We start from the raw sequence: 22,505 nt of genomic DNA, 5'->3' as shown, positions 1-22,505 counted from the left end.
CCTGCAGCCCCTCCCCCCAGCCAGCTCCTCCCCCAATTGGCACCCCCACTCCAATCAGGCAGGGCCAGCTGGCCAACCACCCATGGCCCCTCCCCCAGGCCACTGGCCCCCAATAAGCCCCCCCACCCCATTCAGGGGTGGGGCCAGCTGGCCCACTGCCCACAGCCCCTCCCCAGAGCCAACCCCGTCCCCGATCAACCCCCAACACCCTGATCGGCCCATGGCCCCACCCCCCAGCCAGCTCTGTCCCCGATCAGCCCCACACCATTCAGGGGTGGGGCTGGCTGGCTCACCACCCACAGCCCCTCCCCACAGTCAGCCCCGCTCCCAATCAGCTCCTTTACCCAATTGGGTGCAGGGCCTGGCCAGCCAACTTCCTGCCATCTCCTCCTCCCAATAGGCCCAGCCCTGATCTACTCCAATTGGGGCTGGGCCAACTGGACCCCACCTGTGCACGAATTTGTGCACTGGGTCTCTAGTTTAAAAATAAAGTGCGCGCACACACACACACAACATATACTATCAACTTTTTTTATATAGTCAGATAATCTATATATATAAAAGCCTAAGTGACTATTTGACCATTCGACCATTCAGCTGGTAACTATGACGCGCACTGACCACCAGGAGGCAGATACTCAACACACAGGCATGGAAATATGGAACAGACTGATGAATCTTAGAGGGAAGGGGACAGGAGGGAGGGCGGGAAGAGATTAACAAAAGATCTTATATGCGTACTAGAGGCCCAGTGCACAGATTTGTGCATCGGTGGGGTCCCTCAGCCTAGCCTGCAGGGATCTGGCCAAAACCAACTTTCCGATATCCCCCAAGGAGTCTCAGATTGCAAGAGGGCGCAGCCAGGCCGAGGGACCTCACCAGTGCATAAATCTGTGCACCGAGCCTCTAGTAAAATTATATTTGAGTTGTGCTCATCTTTTCTTGGGATTGATTTAAGCAAACACTAGACCTAACTGATCCAGGGATTACAGTTGCTAAGAAGTTAAATTCACAACGCCTTGAGTTGGGAGTCAGAAACTTTGGTGATGTATATCTTGCCCTGTCAGTCCCACGAAGAGTGAAAGACTGGAAGAGGATCCTTGGAGTTATTTTACACTGTCAGATTCTGTGCTGCTTCTGAGTCCTGAGTGGTACATTATTTCCTGTTTATCATGAAAACTTCTGGAGTAATTGGAGTACCCAAAGCTATAAAAGAATTGGGTTAGTTCAGCTATGGCTGGAAGTATATATAGAAGGGGTTTGATTTCTTAAAGACATGCCTAATTTTAACATTTAAAAACTGAAAGTCTTAAAGCAATATAGGATAGAAGAGCACCTGTATAAAACCAAGAAAGCTGACTTTCTAGTGGTGGTGGAACTTGTCCCAAGTAGTTGCTCTTCCCCCGGCAAGAAATCATTGGCATGGCAGAGAGTGAATAAGCAAGGGACCTTCTAATACTGGCAGTTTGGCTGACTTGTGGAAGCTAGAGCTTCTGCTGAGAAGCCAACTTCAAGTCAACTATCATGCACTCTTATTCTCCATCTTTCCAAGATATGCCAAAGAAACTGAGTTAGAGACAGACCATTTCCAGAAACTCACATTCTTATCCCAAGAAAGGTTATTTAACACTTCATTGTCTTAGTGGGTCAACATGGAGGCACTCTATCAATGCTTGCAAATTATGACCCTCTTTCTAATCATCTGAATCCACTCTCTATTCCCTTATCTTGCATTTTAGTTGCTTAACTGACTCCACCGGGGGGATCTCTTGGACTTTAGTGGTCAACCGTGGCCACAACTTCAAAAACTGGGGATGTTCATGTGCTTGTGTATACATGCAGTCTCCCTGAGAAATACCACAAGTGCCTGGTGGGAACAATCTGTACCAAATGAAAGAGGAGAATAAAGAGCTACTCTGCCTCATGGAAAACTTGAATCAAAACAGTCTGGTCAGAAACTATTTAGCTGATAGAGCATATATTTTCTGCTTTCTTTTTCTTTGAGATTGAGAGGTATACTTTTTATAATTTTTAAATATTAGTAGAAATATGAGCATGAAGAAATATATATATATATATAGAACGTTCTGGTTCAGTTGCAACTGAACATTTGACTTTCTGTGGAGAAGGAGGGAGGGAGAGAGAGAGAGAGAGAGAGTTAGTTTGTGAATGTGCTTGTACACACTCACACATGCATATGAAAGGTTGTTTACACTTTTCAAATTCATATAGGCCATACACTATGGGCAGGGCATCAGAATTCCAGGCAGAAATTATTCCTAAGAATAATTGTGTTCATTCCTGTGACACACTAATGGGTATTAAGTAATAGTGTCAAGTTGAAATCAAGGTCCTTAGTTCCTTATGTGTGCTTCATCTACAGAATGAATGGTTAGAAGCTATGTTAAATTAGCTTATGCCCTATTATGCCACTGTCACAAATTGTCTTCCAAGTTGTAGTGACATTAAACAACAAAAAATTATTTCTTGATCACATCACATGTCAGCAGCTCAACTGCTGTGATTTTTTTCCCCCTGTGCCATCATTCGGGGCCCAGGCTGAAGGAGTAGCCTCTATATGAGACATGCTAACCTTGTGGTAAAGCAGAAAGAGCAGGAGAGCTGGCAGAGCTAGGTGATGGCACTTGCAGAGTTTTGCTTGAAACCAGCATATATTATTTCTGCTCACATTTCATTGGCCAAAGTTGGGCACCTGGCCAAGCAGATCAATGGGATTGGAGGTATATGCTTCCCAGTTGGAGGAAAACTGCAAATTACATGGCAACTGGAAAGAACAAGGAATTATTGGGAATATATAAGGAATAAAATGTGTTTGTGTGTATATATGTTTTTATTATAAATTTAATAATTAAGTACATTAATAAATAAATTAAAGGTTGTATATGTTTTATATGTTAAATACTATAACATATATAAATCACTCTTAATATGTGTAAAATTTTTACATAAATAATAAATTTTATATAAATTACATTTTTAGTATGGTTGGGAAAGTCACTTTTTAAATATATAAGCAGTCTTTATCATCTTTATGTAAGGATTTTCCCGACCACACTGTCTATCAGCTGACAGCAAGATATTTTGCTACACAGCAAGGAAAAAGTTGCCTTAAGTTATGGAAAGCTGAAATAGGTGTTTAATTTTTCTCTGAATATTCAGTGGTTAATAATCTTAAATTTATTCTAAATAACCTCTATTTTACTCCTATTAGTAACTTAAATGCCATACAAGGAAAATGTCATGCACATTAGAAAAAAATTATATTTGGTATATATTTAAGAATTATTCAGACCTTTTACATTGTAATAAACCTATTATGTATATAAAGAGTGCAAAGAAATGTAGCCTGACGCCATGACATGGGATCTAAATCAAAGTCTGTTGCTATTACAAAACTTGATGTTTCATCCTGCACCTGTGATTAAGGTTATAAAACCCTCCAGGGAGAAGGATTGTGGTGGTATGTGGGTCTATATGATATTTGTTATTCAGATCCATATATAGACAGGATGGATACTCTGGCATTGACTAACAAAACTGGCCTTGTGTACTGCCAAATAAATACACCTTCTTTTGATACATAGGGACTTCACTTGAGAAATTCCATCTAAAGACAAAGGAGTCATTCATCTTAAGTAGTACGTTGCTAATGAAGTTAACTCAGCAATAGAAATCATCCTAAGCCAGCTACTGTGAGCCTGTTGAAATGTTAATACCTGTGATATACTTTAATCGTGATAATTGCATCCATTGCAGACAAGTTGTGGTGGTTAAGTCACCATAATCTTTCAGAAACGGGGTGCCCACCGTGTTATCCAGTTTAAATGAAACAACAAAACACTGTTCTCAAGCCTGCTTTTCTAAGTCACATGGAGATCCACGATGTCTTTTCTTCTTGAGTATTTTTAATGAGCATTTAAGAAAGAAGATCTACTTAAATTGGAGCCAAATTGTCCATTGAATTGCAGGAGATTTGTAAGGACAACATAAACATATATGCCTGTGTGTAATAATTTTATAAACTATCCACAGTAAACCAGGTTCCTTTCTAGCCAGCTAGTTTTCTGATGGTAATAAAATTTAATGTGACCCAAATTTAAATTTTTCATTATTTAGAAAGAATAATATTTCTTTGGGTTAGCTACGGGAATTTGCTATGCCAAGATTAATGTAAACCAGAATGTACTTAAAATGCTTAGCTGGGTGAACACACTGTTCCCGAGCACTCTAGAAACACCAGATTGAAAATTCAATGAGACTGTAACATGAGAGGAGACCTGTAAACCTGGGACGCAAATTTTCTGAGCTCAATATAATTCCTTACTTGACTGAGCCCTCTGGAGCCTTGTCCACCTGACTGTATCTAAACTCACTACATGATATTTCTTTTATATATATATTTTTTATTTTCTACTGACTTCATAGAGGAAGGGAGAGAGAGATAGAAACATCAATGATGAGAGAGAATCATTGATCAACTGCCTAGGGGGATGGAGATCTCACAACCGGGCACGTGCCTTGACTAGGAATCAAACCATGACCTCCTGGTTCACAGGTCAACACTCAACCACTGAACCACACCCACCAGGCCAATATTTCTTTAAAGGCACAGCTTGTAAATCTCTTTTCAGTCATATTGACTTCCAGCCTTCTCCATGCTCAGTCTTCATTGGTGCAGTGCTACTGAACTGTTTTGTCTTGCTTTGATGGTATATCCTCCCAGCAGTGAAATATAATTGGCCGTTTCAAAAATGAATTTAAAAAGTAAACATCAATGTGAAAAAATTCATAGCCCAAAGATGTTACTGTATTACCATTTTGACAAATAATCCATTGAATTATGTGTTAGTAATGGGACAAGAGTTGACTTTTTTTCTTTAATTGTACCTTTCTGTATTTTTTTTGTGTGTTTTCACCTCTGAGCATGTATAATTAAGAAACATGATAATACTTTTTAAGACCACATTGCAGGCCGTGGTTAATTTCTGCAGTGACTTTATCATCATGCCCATTGCTGTGCACTTTGTTGGGCAGCCAGTGAGACAGCCCCACTCCACTGTGTCTGGACAGAGGTCACATCATGCTCTAAGCATGTACAACTGAGGCAAAGCAAGTAACTTTCCTTCAAGTAGAATTACAAATACCTGGCAGAATATGCCTAGCACAAAACCATCTTCTGGATTTATTGAGTGAAGAAGTGTTTTTTTGTTTGTTTGTTTGTTTGTTTGGGGGGGGGGGGTGTTGTACAGATCAAGCACCAATTGAAAAAGCTTGATATCCACATTTTCCACCAGTTGATTTCAGCCCCCAAACAACTGTTGACTTAAGATACCAAAGTTCTTTGGTCTTCCTAGACTAAGGGGAATGGGGTACTCTTAAGAAGCACATCATCTCTGTGTGGGTGGTGGTGACCAAGGAATGTGGTTGGGACAAAGAGGGGTGCCAGCCCCACCTAAACCACATAGAAGAGGTTCTTAAGGTAGAGAGTTCCGTTATCTGAAGAAGTGGGGAAAGATGTTGGACAAGCAAAAATAGATACCTTCCAGAGTAAAAAGGAAATGATTTTTATCCTACATAATAAAGAGGTAATATGCAAATTGGCCATCACACTGTCACAAGATGGCAGCACCCACAGCAGGGCCGGGGCCGGCTGCTCTGCACGCCTGCTGCCATAGTCCCCTCAGCCCCACTGGGGGTCTCGGGTCCTACTGTACCCCCTACTGACTGACAGCTCACCCAGGCTCCTCCAACGAGCTGCCCATCCCACTCTTCCTCCCCCGAACTTGAAGCCTGACTGTGTTGTCCAACAAATTGGAAGTTATAACTCATGTCATTGAGCGTATCCTCTATTCCTCAGCCGGGGCCAGCTGCTCTGTGTGCCTGCTGCCGGAGTCCCCTCAGCCCCAGCAGGGGCATCGGGTCCTCCTGTACCCCCCCACTGCCTGAGGCTCAGGCAAGCCACAGATGGAGGCGGCCGCTGCCCAGGGCCAGCCCGAGGTGTAGGCAAGCCTCAGATGGTGGCTGCCCAGCCACCCGGGGCCGGCCTGAGGCTCAGATAACCAGGGCTGGCCGAGGCTTGCACTGCCGGCAGTGGCAGCAGCAGAGATGTGATGGAGGCATCGCCTTCCCCTGATTGCCAGGTTGCCTCCTGCCCCTGAGGGTTCCCGGACTGTGAGAGGGGGAAGGCCAGGCTGAGGGACCTCCCCCTCCAATGCATGAATTTTCATGCACCAGGCCTCTAGTATATCATAATTACAAAACTTTTATTGAAATTTTATCATGATACTAAGCCAGGTAGATTGCATTTTCTCCCGTAACATACTGCAATAATCTTCGTAGAGGTCTGTCCTAGGATATTCTCTGGTTCCACCCCATATTTAGGTTTTCATGGGGGAACTTGCTGTAGGTTGATGCTTTTCCTTATAGCCCTGGAGCTATAGGGTCAAGTATGGGTGGCAAGTGCAGAAAAAAATGAAACTGAAAATGTGATTGTAATGACCCTTAAAGCTATTATATAATACTAGAGGCCCAGTGCACGAATTTGTGTATAGGTGGGGTCTGGCCGGCCTGCCCTGGATTGGGGCCAATCATGCTGGGCTGGCCGAAGAGAGGGGCCGCAGGTGGTTGGCCGGCCGGCCCCGCCCCCTGGTCGAACTCCCGATTGAATTCCTGGTTGAACTCCTGTACCAGGGAACAATTTGCATATTAACCTTTTATTATATAGGACTAGAGGCCCAGTGCACGAATTCATGCACAGGTGGGGTCCCTCGGCCCTTCGGGGCCATTTCGGCCAGTCCCAGTTGGGGCCGATGGAGGCTGGCCGGCCAGTGAGAGACTGTGGGAGGGCTCCAGGGTGTGTCTGGCCCTCTCGCCCAGTCCTGATCAGCTGGACCCCAGCAGCAAGCTAACCTACTGGTCAGAGCATCTGCTCCCTGGTGGTTAGTGTGTGTCATAGCAACTGGTCGAGCAGTTGACCAAACAGTCAACCAATCGGTCAGACACTTAGCATATTATGCTTTTACTAGAGGCCTGGTGCATGAAATTTGTGCACTGGAGGGGTGGGGGTCCCTCAGCCCAGCCTGCACCCTCTCCAATCTGGAACCCCTCGGGGGATGTCTGACTGCCAGTTTAGGCCTGATCCCAGAGATTGGGCCTAAATCGGCAGTCGGACATTCCTCTCACAATCCAGGACTGCTGGCTCTCAACTGCTCGCCTGCCTGCCTGCCTGATTGCCCCTGTTTCTGCCTGCCAGCCTGATCACCCACTAGCCACTCCCCTGCTGGCCTGATTGACGCCTAACTGCTCCCCTGCCAGCTTGATCGCCCCCACTGCCCTCCCCTGCTGGCCCAGTCATCCCCAACTATCCTCCCCTGCTGACCTGTTCGCCCCCAACTGCCCTCCCCTGCTGGCCTGATTGCTCACAACTGCCCTCCCCTGCCGGCCATCTTGTGGTGGCCATCTTGTGATGACATGAGCATGGCCATTTTGTGACCACATGGGGACGGCCATCTTGTGACCACATGGGGGTAGCCATCTTGTGTGAGGGCATGATGGTCAATTTGCATACTACCTCTTTATATATAGGATTATATAGGATTATACTGGCTAGGAAGAGTACAGTAAAAAAGATTTTCATACACACCTCAAATGTCATTGAACTCTTATTAGGTAGATATTTTGAAATAATGACACTGGCAATAATGATTTATTTTTTATTCTATAATCATTTTGGCCAATGCAAGGGTAATATGCCTTGGGGAAAACATTAGCATTTGGCTAATAGGTTTTAATAGATGCAGAATCAATAAAAGTGAAGGCTTTTTTTTTTCTTCATGTCAATTCAATAGGCAAAGTCAAATTTGTAGTGGTTAATTATGCCATGTTATTTTGTTTGTTTGCTTTGTCTCCAGGTAGTAAAGAAGAGTTCATTTTGCCCTTAAATTGATAGATCAAGGTGGCCTATAGCTGGAGTGGGGAGGAGGAGGGGTTGATGTGTTTGAGAGACATTTCAGAAATAGAATAGTGAGTTGGATGTGGGCAATGACGGTAAGGAGCCAAAGCCATGGCTGAGATGTGGCTTCTTTTCATTTATTATTTACAAATTACAGTTTTTGTTGTCATCTGACTGAGATTGAAAAGCAAAATTTCTACGCATTAAAAATATCAGCATGTTTGGGGTTTGATTCAGTTGGGTTCTGGTTGAGATTTGATTATTTACCTTTATGTATGGGTAGGATTTCAGTTTATTATCTATGTTGCTCTAATAAAAAAATAAAATAAAGTGATTTAGAGAGACTTTAAATGAAATTTTCCAGGCTAGCCTGAGCCTTATTCCACTGCCTATCCCAAGTCTTCAGTTCTGAAAGTTTTTCTGTAGGGACCTCTGCTGCCCACCATTCCCCCAGTTCATTGTACTTCTTTCTCCAGTGTCTGAGCCACACCAACCCCTTTCCTAGGCTGGCGGAGTCTACACTTTTTTATAAGTTCACTTCCCATTCTTCTTTGAGCTTTTTATGTTATAGAGCCCCTTACTTCCAGTTCTACTCCATTTATTCTTTGTGGTCTGTTTCTGTGGGACTTTCCTGCTTAACACTGCATTTCCATAGTAGTAAAAGTTATAATAAAATAGAAAAAGGAAGCCCTAGCTGGTTTGGCTCAGTAGGTAGAGCATTGGCCTGCTGGACTGAAGGGTCCCAGGTTCGATTCTAGTTAAGGGAACATGCCTGGGTTGCAGGCTCAATCCCCAGTAGAGGATGTGCAGGAGGCAGCCAATCAATGATTCTCTCTCATCATTGATGTTTCTGTCTCTCTCTCCTTCTCCCTTCCTCTTTGAAATCAATAAAAAAATATTTTTAAAAATAGATAAAGGCATACTATTCTTGTAGTTCAAGTAGAAAATACAGAAATCTGTGCTTCTCTAAGACCTACTGCCCCATAATTAAGTGGAACATCTAGAAATTAGATATTTCTTCATTATTATACTATGTTGAACTAAAATGCAAATTTTAAGCTTAAAAATTTTGAAGGCACATTTTTTAAGTAGTAATTGACCTCATTTTCTACATATTAAAGTCAGAACGTGCATTTCCTACTACCCCATGAAATACTTGTGTGATATTCCAAGTGAAAGCCTTCATAGAAGGACTCTCAAATGAGTACTAAATAGAACTTTGAGCCATAAGGTAGTTGCCTTTTTTATCTTCTGAAGGGAAACCCCAATTTAGCTAATACAGAATAGTTCAGCTGAAGGTCTTGAACTGCATTTGTGGATCTCAGAGACACTCCTCCTGATAGAGATGTTTCCCAAAGTCTTTATTTCCAGGTTGGTGCCCTGGGCATTTCTGAATGATGTGTACATAGTAGGGACAAGCACTTTTAGGTGTATGCTAGTAGAAATTATGTCAAGGAAAACACTCCAAATTTAGGAACTGTCAATCTCTAGAATAACAGTGGATTAGGGGATGCCAAAAGAAGCAGGCATTCTGGGACAAAAGTCACCAACAGGCTCTTTTCCCCTGAATTTAATGGCAGATCTCAGTCTGTGTCCAACCAGATCAGTTGGAGGATTATTGGTTTTTGCTCTTCCTTTAGGGGCTTATACAAAATCTGGCCATTGGTTTGTTTCCCTAAAACATACCAGATAGCTCTATCACATTAAACATTATGTGTCACAGCACTGAGCTTTCAGGGTAGATATATAGGCTCACAGCCACAGATATTCGTATAGATTGTTTTTGTGCAGTAGTCCCCCAAACTCCCTGTACACTTGGGCTTTCACTGGGGGCGGGGCGGGGGGGGCGGAACGAACATCAGAGTAAATGCAAATGCAAGGCCTGATCAGGTTCCTTCCCAACAGCAAAGTAAGGGGCCTGTAATAATATACTGTTTAATTTCCTTTGGAGAAACTGGACTATTGACAGATGAACCTCTTTTCCCTTGCACTCATATTTCTTTAACATAGTTGTGGTTGGAAAATGATCCAGGATTCACAAGGTCAAGTAGTGACCTGGTTCACATACCATAGACTCCTCTCATCTACCTCCACAGCATCTCCAAGCAGGTGGTCTCCAAGCTGTTGGTACGTCCACACCAAAAATGGTCACCCAGAGGACACATGAACTTTTTGAGTTTGGCCCTCTGTGGTTCTAACAGGCCTGTGAAACTCAAATCTCAGTTCTGGATAAGCAGCACTCTGCAGCCTGAAGTCATTATAATGTACTTGGTGAATGGACATCATGTTATAAGGTACAGGGAATTAAAGCCATTGGAAGATCAAAGAAATAATAATACATTAGATTTTTGTAATACCTTTCTTCATGAGAAAATACACTTTCCTAGACAACCCAATTGTATTCTTTCTTTCATTATCCCAAGAGTAAAAGAATAAAGGAATGTTCATAAATACTTAGCCTTATCTTTGAAAGTTAAAAAAATTATTTTAAAAAAGTATCATAAGAACTATTTTCTCCTCCCTACTCCCCTGGTTTCCTGCTGCATAAATGAAGACGTTTTTCTCTGTCTGAAACTCAGCCTTTGGATTCTGTAATCATTTTTACAAAAGATTTTTGTTATTATCCAAATACCTATGGATCGACATTGAAGATCATCTTAATAGACAAATAACAAGTACCTTGGTGATACCTGCTCATTTTATACTCATTTCTGGGAAGGCCCACTTCAACACACCTGAGAACAATGTTGCTTTGTAATAACTTGCACACAGTGCTCACCAGTTTCTCCTTGATTAAGAAAGTAGAGTGCTAGTGTGACCTTTTGACTCACTCTTTCCCCTTCTTTTATTTTTCAGAAATTGAGGCAAAGGAAGCATGTGACTGGCTCCGTGCTGCTGGGTTCCCACAATACGCTCAGTTATATGAGGGTAAGTTGTCCTTCCCTTCACTCTTTATAAAGAGAATAAATGCAAAATAAACTGCACTTATGCTGTGCTATGTTTTGACTTCTAAGTCTTTTCTTACCCTTTTTTTTCCTTTCCTGTCTCTTTCCCTTGGCTTTGCGGTGGCAAGGGCTTATACTGATGCCAATTTGGGAATAAGTATTGTTTCTCAAGACTATTTCTCTTTCTGTTCTACACTTTCTGCTCATCTCTTTACCATCATTCCTGACTCTATCTTTTCCTTCAGTGTTCTGTCAGGGCAGCTCTTCTTCACTTCCTTTTCTGTTCTTTTTCTTTTTTTCTTCTTCATTACTCAGTTTTCTTGAAAGTACAATAAATTAGTTGTTGAAAATTTTTCTAGAAATAACAAAACTAATTGTCTTGAGGCTTATCTTCAGTTCTGCTTACTTTATATGAACATTTTTAAGGTATATGTGATTTTGGGGGATTTTAAGTAAAGTGCTTTTATTGCTAGTATAATACTACCTTTCATTTATGTTTTAATAGTTAATAAACTTATTCACCTATATTTTACTTATCCCTTAATTATAAACAAGGCTTCAAATTACTTGTGTAGTTCTTAGGATCCCAACAGTAAGCAGATGGCACACTCAAGATAATCTGAGGAGGATTTACTTACCATTCATTACAATGGTTCATTGCAGGCTATAGGAAATAATATCAACTTCTCTTCCTGATGGCATAAAATTTATGTGAAACAGACTGACGAATCTCAGAATGAAGTTGGGGACAGAGATTAACCAAATAACTTATATGTATGTATGCATAACCCTTGGACCCAGACAATGGTATAGTGAAGGCCTGGGAGAGGGTCCCATGGGGGTAAAAAGGGGACATCTGTAATACTTTCAATAATGAAGATAAATTTAAAAATTTTATGTAGGTTAGAAAGCATCAACAAAATTAACCTGTACTCATGGTGAATCTCATTCACTCATGCAGAAGCTCTGTTTTATAATTTAAAATAACAAAATAAAACAAAAATTACTTATTCTACTTCTCTTGTTTAAATTCTGTGAAGATAAAGGAGAGCATATCTATGAATGTGCTTTGAAGTCTAGAAGCTCTGATAATTTTTTTTTTATAGAATTATAGCCTTTTAGGTAAGGAAGGGTCTTATCATTTTGGCCTTATCAACCTTCACTCCCACGCACCACTCCCAATTCACTAATTCTGAAAGACAGGCCCAAAAAGTTGTGATTGTTCCAAAGTTTAAAGGTAGAAGAGTCAGAATTAAAATCACAGTCTCTTGAGCTTTAATATTTTCTGCTATAGCATACATTCTCTTTGTAATCTCAAAATACTATGTGACTTAAATGTGAAGTGTATAAATGGCTAAAAAGTAAAGATGTGTAAAATGTATCTGTCAGATTGTGTTTAAGCCATTATCTATCTATCTATCTATCTATCTATCTATCTATAAAAGCTAGTATGCTAAGTGTCTGACCATCTGACCAGTTGCTATGATGTGCACTGACCACTAGGGGGGCAGATGCTCAATGCAGGAGCTGTTGTGATGTGCACTGCCATATACAGAGAAATGGCACCATGGACCTGGTACCCACAAAGCAATACTCAGCTTCTGCCAAGTGGGACATAGGCCCTGGAGCAACAGCCCACCAAATATCAGCTAATGCTGCCGAGACCCCATGGCACAAAATGTGGCCCACAGCCCAACCCAGCCCAGAAACGGTGGCTGTGGGCTCCAGGTAATGATGTCACATAGTAACGCCTGGCTTCCTCTCCTTAGCGACTAGCCTCCTTGGAGTTTCTTCAGCCCAGGAACACGACTTGCTTTATAGACAGGTGGAAACATTTTACACTTTAACCAAATGTCTGTGAAGCATTTTCCCGTGCCTCATCTCATTTGATCCTCACAGAAGTCCTGGAGTAGGTAGATAGGAGACTCAGTAGAATCCTATTTTCTTTTCAATAGGAAAACAGAGATTTAGAAAGCTTAGAAACTTGACCCGACTGAAAAGAAGTAAGAAATGGTGGACCTTGAAAATGACTTCAGTTTTTCTCACTACTCAGAAAATAGTCAAACACTGCTGCAGTTAAATATTTTACCCTTTGTTCTCCCTGTGATTTACAATATTAATCTTCTTTGTGTTGATATTTACTGCTGTGTTGCTGACAATTACCTGAAAGAGATGTTGGGGTGCTTCACTGGGTTGGAAAAAGTTTAGCTAAATCAGAAAGCAGGTCTAATTAAGCAAGTTTATATATATAAAGCTCTCACTGGTGCCAATTGCACACATGTGTTTTGATCTGTCATTGTCAATGGTGAATTTGGTTGACACTTCTATTATAGGGAAAGGGTGAATAGTGATATTAAAATATTTTTTCTAATTAATTTCCTTTCAATGTGCATGAATTCGTGCACCGGGCCACTAGTTCATTGAATGAATGTAATAAAGATAATAGCAAACACTATGTAGAACACTCAATGTGCCAGGTACTATTCAAAGCACTTTATATAACTACTAGAGGCCCGGTGCACAAATTCGTGCACAGGTGGGGTCCCTTGGCCTGGCCAGCAATTGGGCCAATCGGGACCATCTTACCCAGTCCTAATTGGGGCCAATCGGGGCTGGCCGGCTGGGGGAGGGACCACGGGATGTTGGCTGGCCAGGAGGAGGGACCGCAGGAGGTTGGCTGGCTGTGGGAGGTTGGCTGTGTGAGTGCACTGACCACCAGGGGGTAGCTCCTGCATTGAGTGTCTGCCCCCTGGTGGTCAGTGCGCGTCATAATGACAGGTCGTTTGGTCAACCGGTTGTTTGGTGACGGGTTGTAACAGTCGCTTAGGCTTTTATATATATAGATTCATTTAATATTCACCACAAACCTCATGCCCATTTTACAGATGAAGGAACAGGCCCAGAAGTGGTTAAGTGCCTTGAACCCAGTTCTACAACTAGAGAGTATCAGATCCATGACTGAAAGCCAAGGCACACACTGCACACACACCCTCCCTCGCAGAACAAGACTGTCTTTATTCTGGCACCACCTAGAATTCACTCGTTACTTTTTTTCACCAGAAAAAAAATTGTATTAATATTTACAGACCCCTAGCCATATATTATGATTGGCAAGAAGCAGTACAAAATATAAAATGAGGAAGAGAAAGAATGGCAGGATAATGATAATGAACTGATATTGTCTGTGACATTTGGCTAAGGCCTCTATTATAATGATCTCCAGATTTTTACTCTGAATGAGGTACCTAAAATTAACACAGTGTCTTAAATATTGCCCTTGACCTCCAACACTGGCATAAATAGTCTGTGGAGAAAAGTGATGATGGTGGAATTCCTTTTCTCTTTGGATAAAATTAGTTGTTTGAGTATTTTGCTTATGCGCTAAAGTGATTCAAGATTTTGCTACAAAAGAAAAATTTGAGGCCATTGAGTTTCAGGTGTTTTGGGAAATGTCCTTTCTGAAGGAAAAAACAACACAAACCAACCATTCATGAACTGGTCAGGATATAAGTGAGAGTCTTAGGTGAATGAGGAAAGTGTAAAAGCTCTTCTCCTTATAGGCAAATGTTTTGATAATGATGAGCTATAAAAATGCAGACATTAAGTATTCAGTTCTATCCAAAGTCAAGTACTTGGTTTTTCTCATATTTCATTCTCTCTTTTTTGTATCCTTAAAAGCATTTATTGTGATGAAAATGAAATTGCTTTCTATCTTAAACAGTACCAGCATACTCCCCATCAATGGAGAGTAACTGCTGTTACGATCATTCCTATGTACAAAAACATGGTGGCCTGAAGATGTGTGTCTATTCAGATAAAAAAGGGCACATAAATACTTTTGTCTCCCTCTTTATCTCTTTCAGATTCACAGTTTCCCATTGACATTTTGGCTGTTAAGAACGATCATGAGTTTCTTGAAAAGGACCTTGTAGAACCTCTTTACAGGTAAATTATGTGAAATACTTTTGTTTCTTTCAATTGTTTCCAATAGGCATCACTATATTGAGGAGTGAGTTCAGTAGTTCAGTAACTTCATTGAGTGCCAGGCATGGGTCCAGGTTCTAAGTGTATACTATAGTGAGCATGATCAAGCCTGGTTTCATGGAGCTTAAATCTTAGTAGGAGGCTTCAGAAAATAGACTAGAAAAGGAAAGAGAGAGTGAGAGAAAAATAGAGGGAGAAGGAGAGGTTATCTCAGAGAATGTGCAATGCTATGAAAAAAGTAAAACAAGATGAGGCTAGAGACAGTGGTTGGGGTCGTGGGTGGGTTTGTGGGAGGAAGCAGCATGTGTTCAAGGAAGGCCCTGAAAATCTCCAGGAGTATGTCAAATTTACCTGTATTTTTTGCAAGTCAAGTGATTATATCAGAAAACTGGAATATGTAAGCTCAAGTAATTATACTGGCAACCTGGAATATTTAAGCCTATGTGATAGATGCTATAAGAAGACCAAGATGTATATATAAATAATTCCCTCCCCTCAAAGAATTTATAATCTGGCTGGAGAAATCTAGTTGAAGATACAAAGCATGAACACATGAAAAAATAAGTAATTAAAATTTAGATAATAGTAAAGTGCCAATGTAATCAATATCTCTCAATAATTAAGAGCTACATAATAATTTGTATGTGTCTGGGAATTTGAAATTTCCTATGGAAAAGTCCTGGAGAGGCCAGGGCTGGAAATAAATATTAGTTACAGGAGACAAGTCATTTTTCCAAGGGCACACAGCTAGTAATGGGATGAACTGACCTTAATATGTTATAGTCCTTGTAAGTTATAATCCAGTGGTCTTTCTAGTACATTCTGCATTTGACGTAGAAAAGATGGTAGTTTAATAGGAAAGTAATGATGAGCAAAACTTTTGTGACAATAAGAGAAACAAATGTATGTTAGGATGATGTGTAAATAACGTTAGGTTTGTTGAATCTTCAGATATGTATATTTTTGTGTTCACAAGCTGGTCACTCTATGGTTCCTATTGAAAATAGATTTACATTAAGAAATGATCTCTGAATGTTCAAAGCAAACACTACTGTGGGTTTGCTTAAGTGAGTAGAAGAGCAAAGAACTCTTCAAATGAAAGGAACAGACTATTTGGACTAGAAAACAAACAAGAACAGAATGCCATTTGTGAGCATTTATGAGAGGAATAGATGGTTTGGTTGTGATTGTTTAAAGGTAATGAATTGGAAAAGCCACATTTTCTCTTCAGGATGTCTGAGGCACACTCCAAGCAGGAGCAGCTCCCTCCTCAAAAGCATTCATCGGATTCAGAACTATACAAACAGCACTTCATCCCGAGTTTCCCCTCTTAGTTTTAATCAGGAGTATTTTTACTAGTTGACTTTTTAAAGTAAATCATTTTTACATTTTAATTGTATTATGTTATTTTTTCCCCATTGAATTTTTTAAATTTATGTTTTCATTACAGTGAGGTGACATAGCTAGTAAAATTAACTATTTTCAATGCAATATAGAGTTGTTTGAGTTTTTACAAATGCCTGAAGCTATCTAACCACTACCACAACCTAGATATAGAACAACTCCTTCCCCCCCCAAAATTCCCTGGATCTCTTTTATCATCAAACTCTACCCCTGCTCCCAAACCCTGCCAACCACTGATCTGGCTTTTTCACCTATGGTTTTGCCTTTCCCAGAATGCCATATAAATGAAATGAAGACTTTTGAGTCTAGCTTCTTTTACTTAGTACAATGTAGTTAAGATTAATCCATGTTGTTGTGTGTATCCATCCATATGATTTCTGGGTAGTATTCCATTGTATTCCACTGCAGTTTGTCTATCCATTCACCAATTGAAAGACAATTGAGTTGTAGCCAGTTTAAGTGGGTTTATGAGGTTATAAAGTCACTATAAGCATACATATTGAAGTTTTTGTGTGAGCATAAGTTCTTTTGGGTAAAATTCTAGAAATGGGATTGAGGGGGTTCATATGATAAGTGTATTTTAAAGAATACACTTTATAAGAAATCACCAACCTTTCCAAAGTGACCATACCATTTTGTATTTTCACCAACAACAAATGAGAGTTTCAGTTGCTCCACACTTGTTAGCACTTGGTATTGTCATGGTTTTCCTTTTTGTTTGTGTGTGTGTGTGTGTGTGTGTTTGGCCATTCTAATTGGCATGATGTTAAACATCCTTTCATGATTTTATTTGCCATTTACTTGTCTTCTTTGATAAAGTGTCTGTTCAACTCTTCTGTTCATCTTTACAATTTGGATGTTTGTTTTCTTATATCAAGTTTTGAGGGTTCTTTATATGTTCTAGATGTAAGTTACGTGTCAGATATGTAGTTTGTAAATATTTCCTGCTAGTCTGTAGCTTGCCTTTTCAATCTCTTAACAGTCTTTCACAGAAGAGAAGTTTTTAATTTTGCTCAAGTCCAATTTATTGTGTTTTTTTTCATATTTTTAATGTCATATATAAGAAAACTTTGTCAAACATAAGGTCACAATTATTTTCTTCTTTGTTTTCTTCTAGAAATTTCAGTTTTATGTTTTAGATTTAAGTCAATGGTCTATTTCATCTAAGTCAATGGTTAATTTCCTTATAAGGTACAAAGTGTAGGTCAAGGTTCATTTTTGGCATATAAATATCCTATTGATTGACCACCTTTTTGAAAAGATTATACTTTCTTTATTGAGTTGTCTGTATTATCAATCAGTTGACCATATATCTCTGAGTCTATTTCTGGACTCCCTATTCTGTTCCATTTATCTATGTTCTATCCTTCCATCAATATAACACTTGATTACTTAGCTTTTAGTATGTATGAAAATCTAAGAGATGAGTCCTCCAGGATTGTTTTTTGCCAGGATTGTTTTAACTATTCTAGTTCCTCTGCCTTCCCATATAAATTTTGGAAACAGCTGTAAATATATGTTTTTTAAAATTCTACTGGAGTATTGATTTGGATTGTGTTGAACAGATAAATCAGTTTGGGGGGAATTGGTATCTATTTATTTAGGTCCCCTTTAATTTTTCTAATCCTGTTTTCATAGTTTTCAGCATATGAATACTACATTTGAAAGTACTTAACTATTTTATGTTTTGTATTTAAGTAGTACTGTTTTTTATCATTTTAATTTTCAGTTGTTCATTACTAGTATATAAAAATTTTTGTACATTGTCTGTGTATCCTACAGTCCTAAACTCACTCTAGTGATAGATTTCTCTTATTATTGTCTTAAGTTTTACATATGTCTCCTTTTTCCCCAAGTGATGCCCCCCACCAACTGTTCCCACCCCAGGCAAGCCTTCACCGCCCCAGTGTCTGTGTCCATTGGTTATGCTAATATGCATGCATAAGTCCTTTGGTTGCTCTCCAACCCCCTACCTCCCCTGCCATTTGTCTCTGGATCTATTTTTGTTCATCAAATTATGTTGATCATTATAGCCTACATATGAGTGAGATCATGTGATATTTATCTTTCTCTAACTGGCTTATTTCGCCTAGTATAATGCTCTCCAGTTCCATCCATGCTGTTGCAATTGGTAAAAGTTCCTTCTTTTTTATAGCGGTAGTATTCCATTGGGTAGATATACCACAGTTTTTTAATCCACTCATCTACTGATGGGCAATTAGGTTGTTTCCAAATCTTAATTATTGTAAATTGTGCTACTATGAACATAGGGGTGCATATATCCTTTCTGATTGGTGTTTCTGGTTTCTTATGATATAGTCCTAGAAGTGAGATTACTGGGTCAAATGGTAGTTCCATTTTTAACTTTTTGAGGAAACTTCATACTATCTTCCACAGTGGCTGCACCAGTCTGCATTCCCACCAGCAGTGCATGAGGGTTCGTTTTTCTCCACATCCTCGCCAGCACTTGTCGTTTGTTGATTTGTTGATGATAGCCATTCGGACAGGTGTGAGATGGTACCTCGTTGTTTTGATTTGCATCTCTCGGATGATTAGTGACTTTGAACATGTTTTCATCTGTCTCTCGACCTCCTGTGTGTCCTCTTTAGAAAAGTATCTACATAAGTCCTTTGCCCATTTTTTAATTGGATTGTTTATCTTCCTTTTGTTGAGTTGTATGAGTTCCCTGTAAATTTTGGAGATTAAACCCTTATCTGAAATAGCATTGGCAAATATGTTCTCCCATGTAGTGGGCTTTCTTGTTGTTTTGCTGATGGTTTCTTTTGCTGTGCAGAAGCTTTTTATTTTGATGTAGTTCCATTTGTTTATTTTCTCCTTAGTCTCCATTGCCCTAGGAGCTGTGTCTATAAAGATATTGCTACAGCATATGTCTGCTTGCTATTTTGCTGCCTATGGAGTCTTGTAGGTTTTTTATGTTTTCCCATCTTACATTTAAGTCCTTTAGCCATTTTGAGTTTGTTTTTGAGTATGGTGTAAGTTGATAATCTAGTTTATTTATTTATTTATTTTTTGCGTGTATCTGACCAAATTTCCCAGCACCATTTATTGAAGAGACTGTCTTGACTCCATTGTATGCTCTTGCCTCCTTTGTCAAATATTAATTGAGCATAATGGTTTTGGTCAATTTCTGGGTTCCTCGGTTGTGTTCCATTGGTCTATATGTCTGTTCTTGTGCCAGTACCAGGCAGTTTTGAGAACCGTGGCTTGGTAATATAGCTTGATATCAGTGATAGATTTCTAAAATTTCACTTTTAAAGTATAAATGAAGGATTACATTTTAAACCAAGAATAAAAACTCTATTCCATATTTTTAAATCAGAATTGCAGGGGCAAGCTTTGTCTCTGATTGTGTAGATCTATTTATGGGGTGATGTATGTGGCTAAGTGGGCCAACCTTTGAATCTTAAATATGTGAATGATAAATCCTTATCAGGTCCCTGCTGCATGTGATCTGAAGTGCTGTGACTAGGTTCTGGACTTTTTCATCAGTCTACCCTTTTTTTAAATGTTTTTAAAAATATTTTTTATTGATTTTTAGAGAGAGTTGGAGAGAGGGATAGAGAGTTAGAAACATCAATGAGAGAGAAACATTGATCAGCTGCCTCCTGCACACCCCCACTGTGGATGTGCCCACAACCAAGGTACATGCCCTTGACTGGAATCAACCTGGGACCGTTCAGTCCACAGGCCAACGCTCTATCCACTGAGCCAAACCGGTCAGGGCCAACGTCTATCCTTTTAATAAAAAGCTTTTCAGATTTGTTATAGAGAAGAGCCAGTACAATTAATGTGAAGTCATTTAGAGATACAAGGTTCTGATTAATAATGCTAGTGTCAGCTGGATAAATTAGGAAGCCTTCTCCTGTAGAACCTATGCCCCATTTGTGATACAGCCCATACCAGGATCCTTACAAACAAAAGGCATTACTGTATAAACACGTGGAAGTGCAGCAATGCCAGACACCACAGTGCTCTTGATAATGGTCCAGCTTGTGTAAAACTGGTTAGAGTGGGAGGAGGTTGTTATAATTGGAATAATACTCATGACAGCTATGTCTCCAAAAATATTATGAAGGAAAACATTTGGTGGAAGGTGTGCAAGCTGAGATTCTTGGGCATAGAAGTGATGGGTAAAACAGAGGCCAAAGGAGTAGTCACAGCAGGGTGGATCAAAGGAAGCAGGCAGAGTACAGACACAGAGAGGGAGGCCACTGGGCCAAAAGTTTCTTTCCCTTCATTATCAGTTCCACCAACACAGAGGGTATCTTCATCACCTCTTCTTTCCCCATGAACTTCACCCAATGTTGCCTATATAGTATAGGAGCAGGCTTGGCGTACAGACTGGCACAAACAAGGTCAGATCAAAGATAGGAAGTCTCCTATATTTACATAAATTTGTATGAAAAGCATATCTTTATATTTTAAAATGACCTCTTTATAACCTTTTCCAACCAGCTACTCAAAATGACTATTGTCTTCCTAAACTTTAAGGAAGAATACACAAGAAACTGTAAAATAGGACAGTAGATTGAGGGTAGAAGAAAATTTTATATTTTTAATGTTATTCATATATATTTATATTAGATATTTGTATTGCATTATTAAAAACATTGCCAGGTAAATAATAGATAACAATGGCTGACATTTAGTGAGTGTTTACTATGAGCTTAATAGTATACTAAGCTCTTTACATTGATCTCATTTAATTCTCACAAGAACCTATGAGTAACAGGTGCTACTATTATTGTCATTGATGTTGTTCAAAAGTAAGGGTGACCAGACTCCTCCTAGTGTGATCAGGTAGCTAATGGTGACAGCCTTCCATGAGGCAGGGAACAGCTGTGGCTGGAAGGCAAGTGGAGTCTGGCCAGAGCCTGAGAAAGAGAAGGTATGGTGAGTTGAGGTGCCTGGGGAGCCAGTTGCAAGTAGAGATGTCCAGTGTGCAGCTGAGTGTGCAGGTCTGGAGCTGAACAGGGACCTCAGCTAAAGATAGAGATGTGAAATCATCCACATATGAAAGTGTAAAGGTCCTGAGAGAGAGTGAGGTCACCTAGGAACAGCAAAGACAGTGGCTTCGGCCTTCTCCAGCCAATAGTACCCCAGCACAGCCAGAGTGGCAGGACACAGCCACCAGCGCTGGCTGGGCATTGATTTGACTGTGTGACTGAAGTCCATATGCAGTTACACTGCATGTTTACATTTGTAGGGAAGCTGGGCAGCCCACTCCTGCTGCCTGTGTCACCTTCTAGGCTAAGAAAGGCCTGCTAATCTCCGTGTTTCTCCTCCCATCCAGAATCAAAACCTCTTGGGGATGAATGATCCCAGCGATGGCCCCAACAGATGCTCAGTGTCACTGTCACAGACATTCCCAGTCATTACAGCCCATTCCTCAGCCCACAGTGACCTGCTCCACCCACTGCCACTCCTTACCTGTCACCCCCTGAGGACCACCTTGTTATCCTATCTGAAATGTGAGCAAGATCTCAAATGCCCCACTGTCAGTGGCTCCCTTGTTCTACCCTTCTTCCTCTAAAAACCTTGCATTTTAAAAATATGTATTTAATTGATTTCAGAGCAGGAAATAGATAGAAACATCAGTGATGATAGAGAATCATTGATTGGCTGCCTCCTGCACATTCCAACCTGGGGATCAAAACCTCCCCTGGTCCTCCCCCATCCTTCCCCTGGCCAGCAGGCCCCCAGTGGTGGTGTAGCACTGAGGGAAGGGTGGGGGGAGGCAGGGAACTGTGGGGTGGCAGGGCGCCAAGGGCAGCATCAGCAACTGGCATCTGTTCCTTTCACACCCGGCCTGCCCACCATCACCTCCTCTCCCAACCCCGCTGGGGCCTCCGGGCCCTGATCGGCCCTGGCCCTGGTTGGCCCTGATCGCCTGCCAGGCTGAGGGACCCCACCCATGCACGAATTTTGTGCACCAGGCCTCTAGTCATGTATAAAATTTCTTGCTAGGCTTTATGTGGATTAGCAAGAATTATGGTTTCTGCCTCAACAGAGGCTCTAACCCAATGGAATACATATTGTTCATGCCAACAAATAAAATAAATTTTATAATCAAAATTGTTATTCATTCAATAGCTTTCCAGGCAACTAGTGTGAGACCAACTCAAATTATCTCAAGGACTTTATATTACTTACTAGAGGCCCGGTGCATGAAAATTCAT

General features: G+C 40.6%; 1 protein-coding gene across 3 annotated transcripts in view; it reads left to right on the top strand.

Annotated features, from left to right (window-relative positions):
- Nucleotides 1-22,505, top strand: part of STARD13 (StAR related lipid transfer domain containing 13) — a 334,315-nt gene that overhangs the window by 214,293 nt on the left and 97,517 nt on the right. For all 3 annotated transcript variants that reach the window (XM_070409174.1, XM_070409173.1, XM_070409172.1), the window contains exons 2-3: nt 10,829-10,900; nt 14,781-14,862. In XM_070409174.1, coding sequence (XP_070265275.1) covers nt 10,829-10,900; nt 14,781-14,862 — 154 coding nt within the window. The remainder of the gene's footprint in view (nt 1-10,828; nt 10,901-14,780; nt 14,863-22,505) is intronic.

This window comes from Myotis yumanensis, unplaced genomic scaffold (assembly GCF_028538775.1).
Source record: "Myotis yumanensis isolate MYYU_CA2020_CCGP unplaced genomic scaffold, mMyoYum1.0.hap1 SCAF_3, whole genome shotgun sequence".
Taxonomy (NCBI): Eukaryota; Metazoa; Chordata; class Mammalia; order Chiroptera; family Vespertilionidae; genus Myotis; species Myotis yumanensis.
The sequence above is the reverse complement of the archived record's forward strand: the minus strand, read 5'-3'. Positions and strand labels throughout refer to the sequence as shown.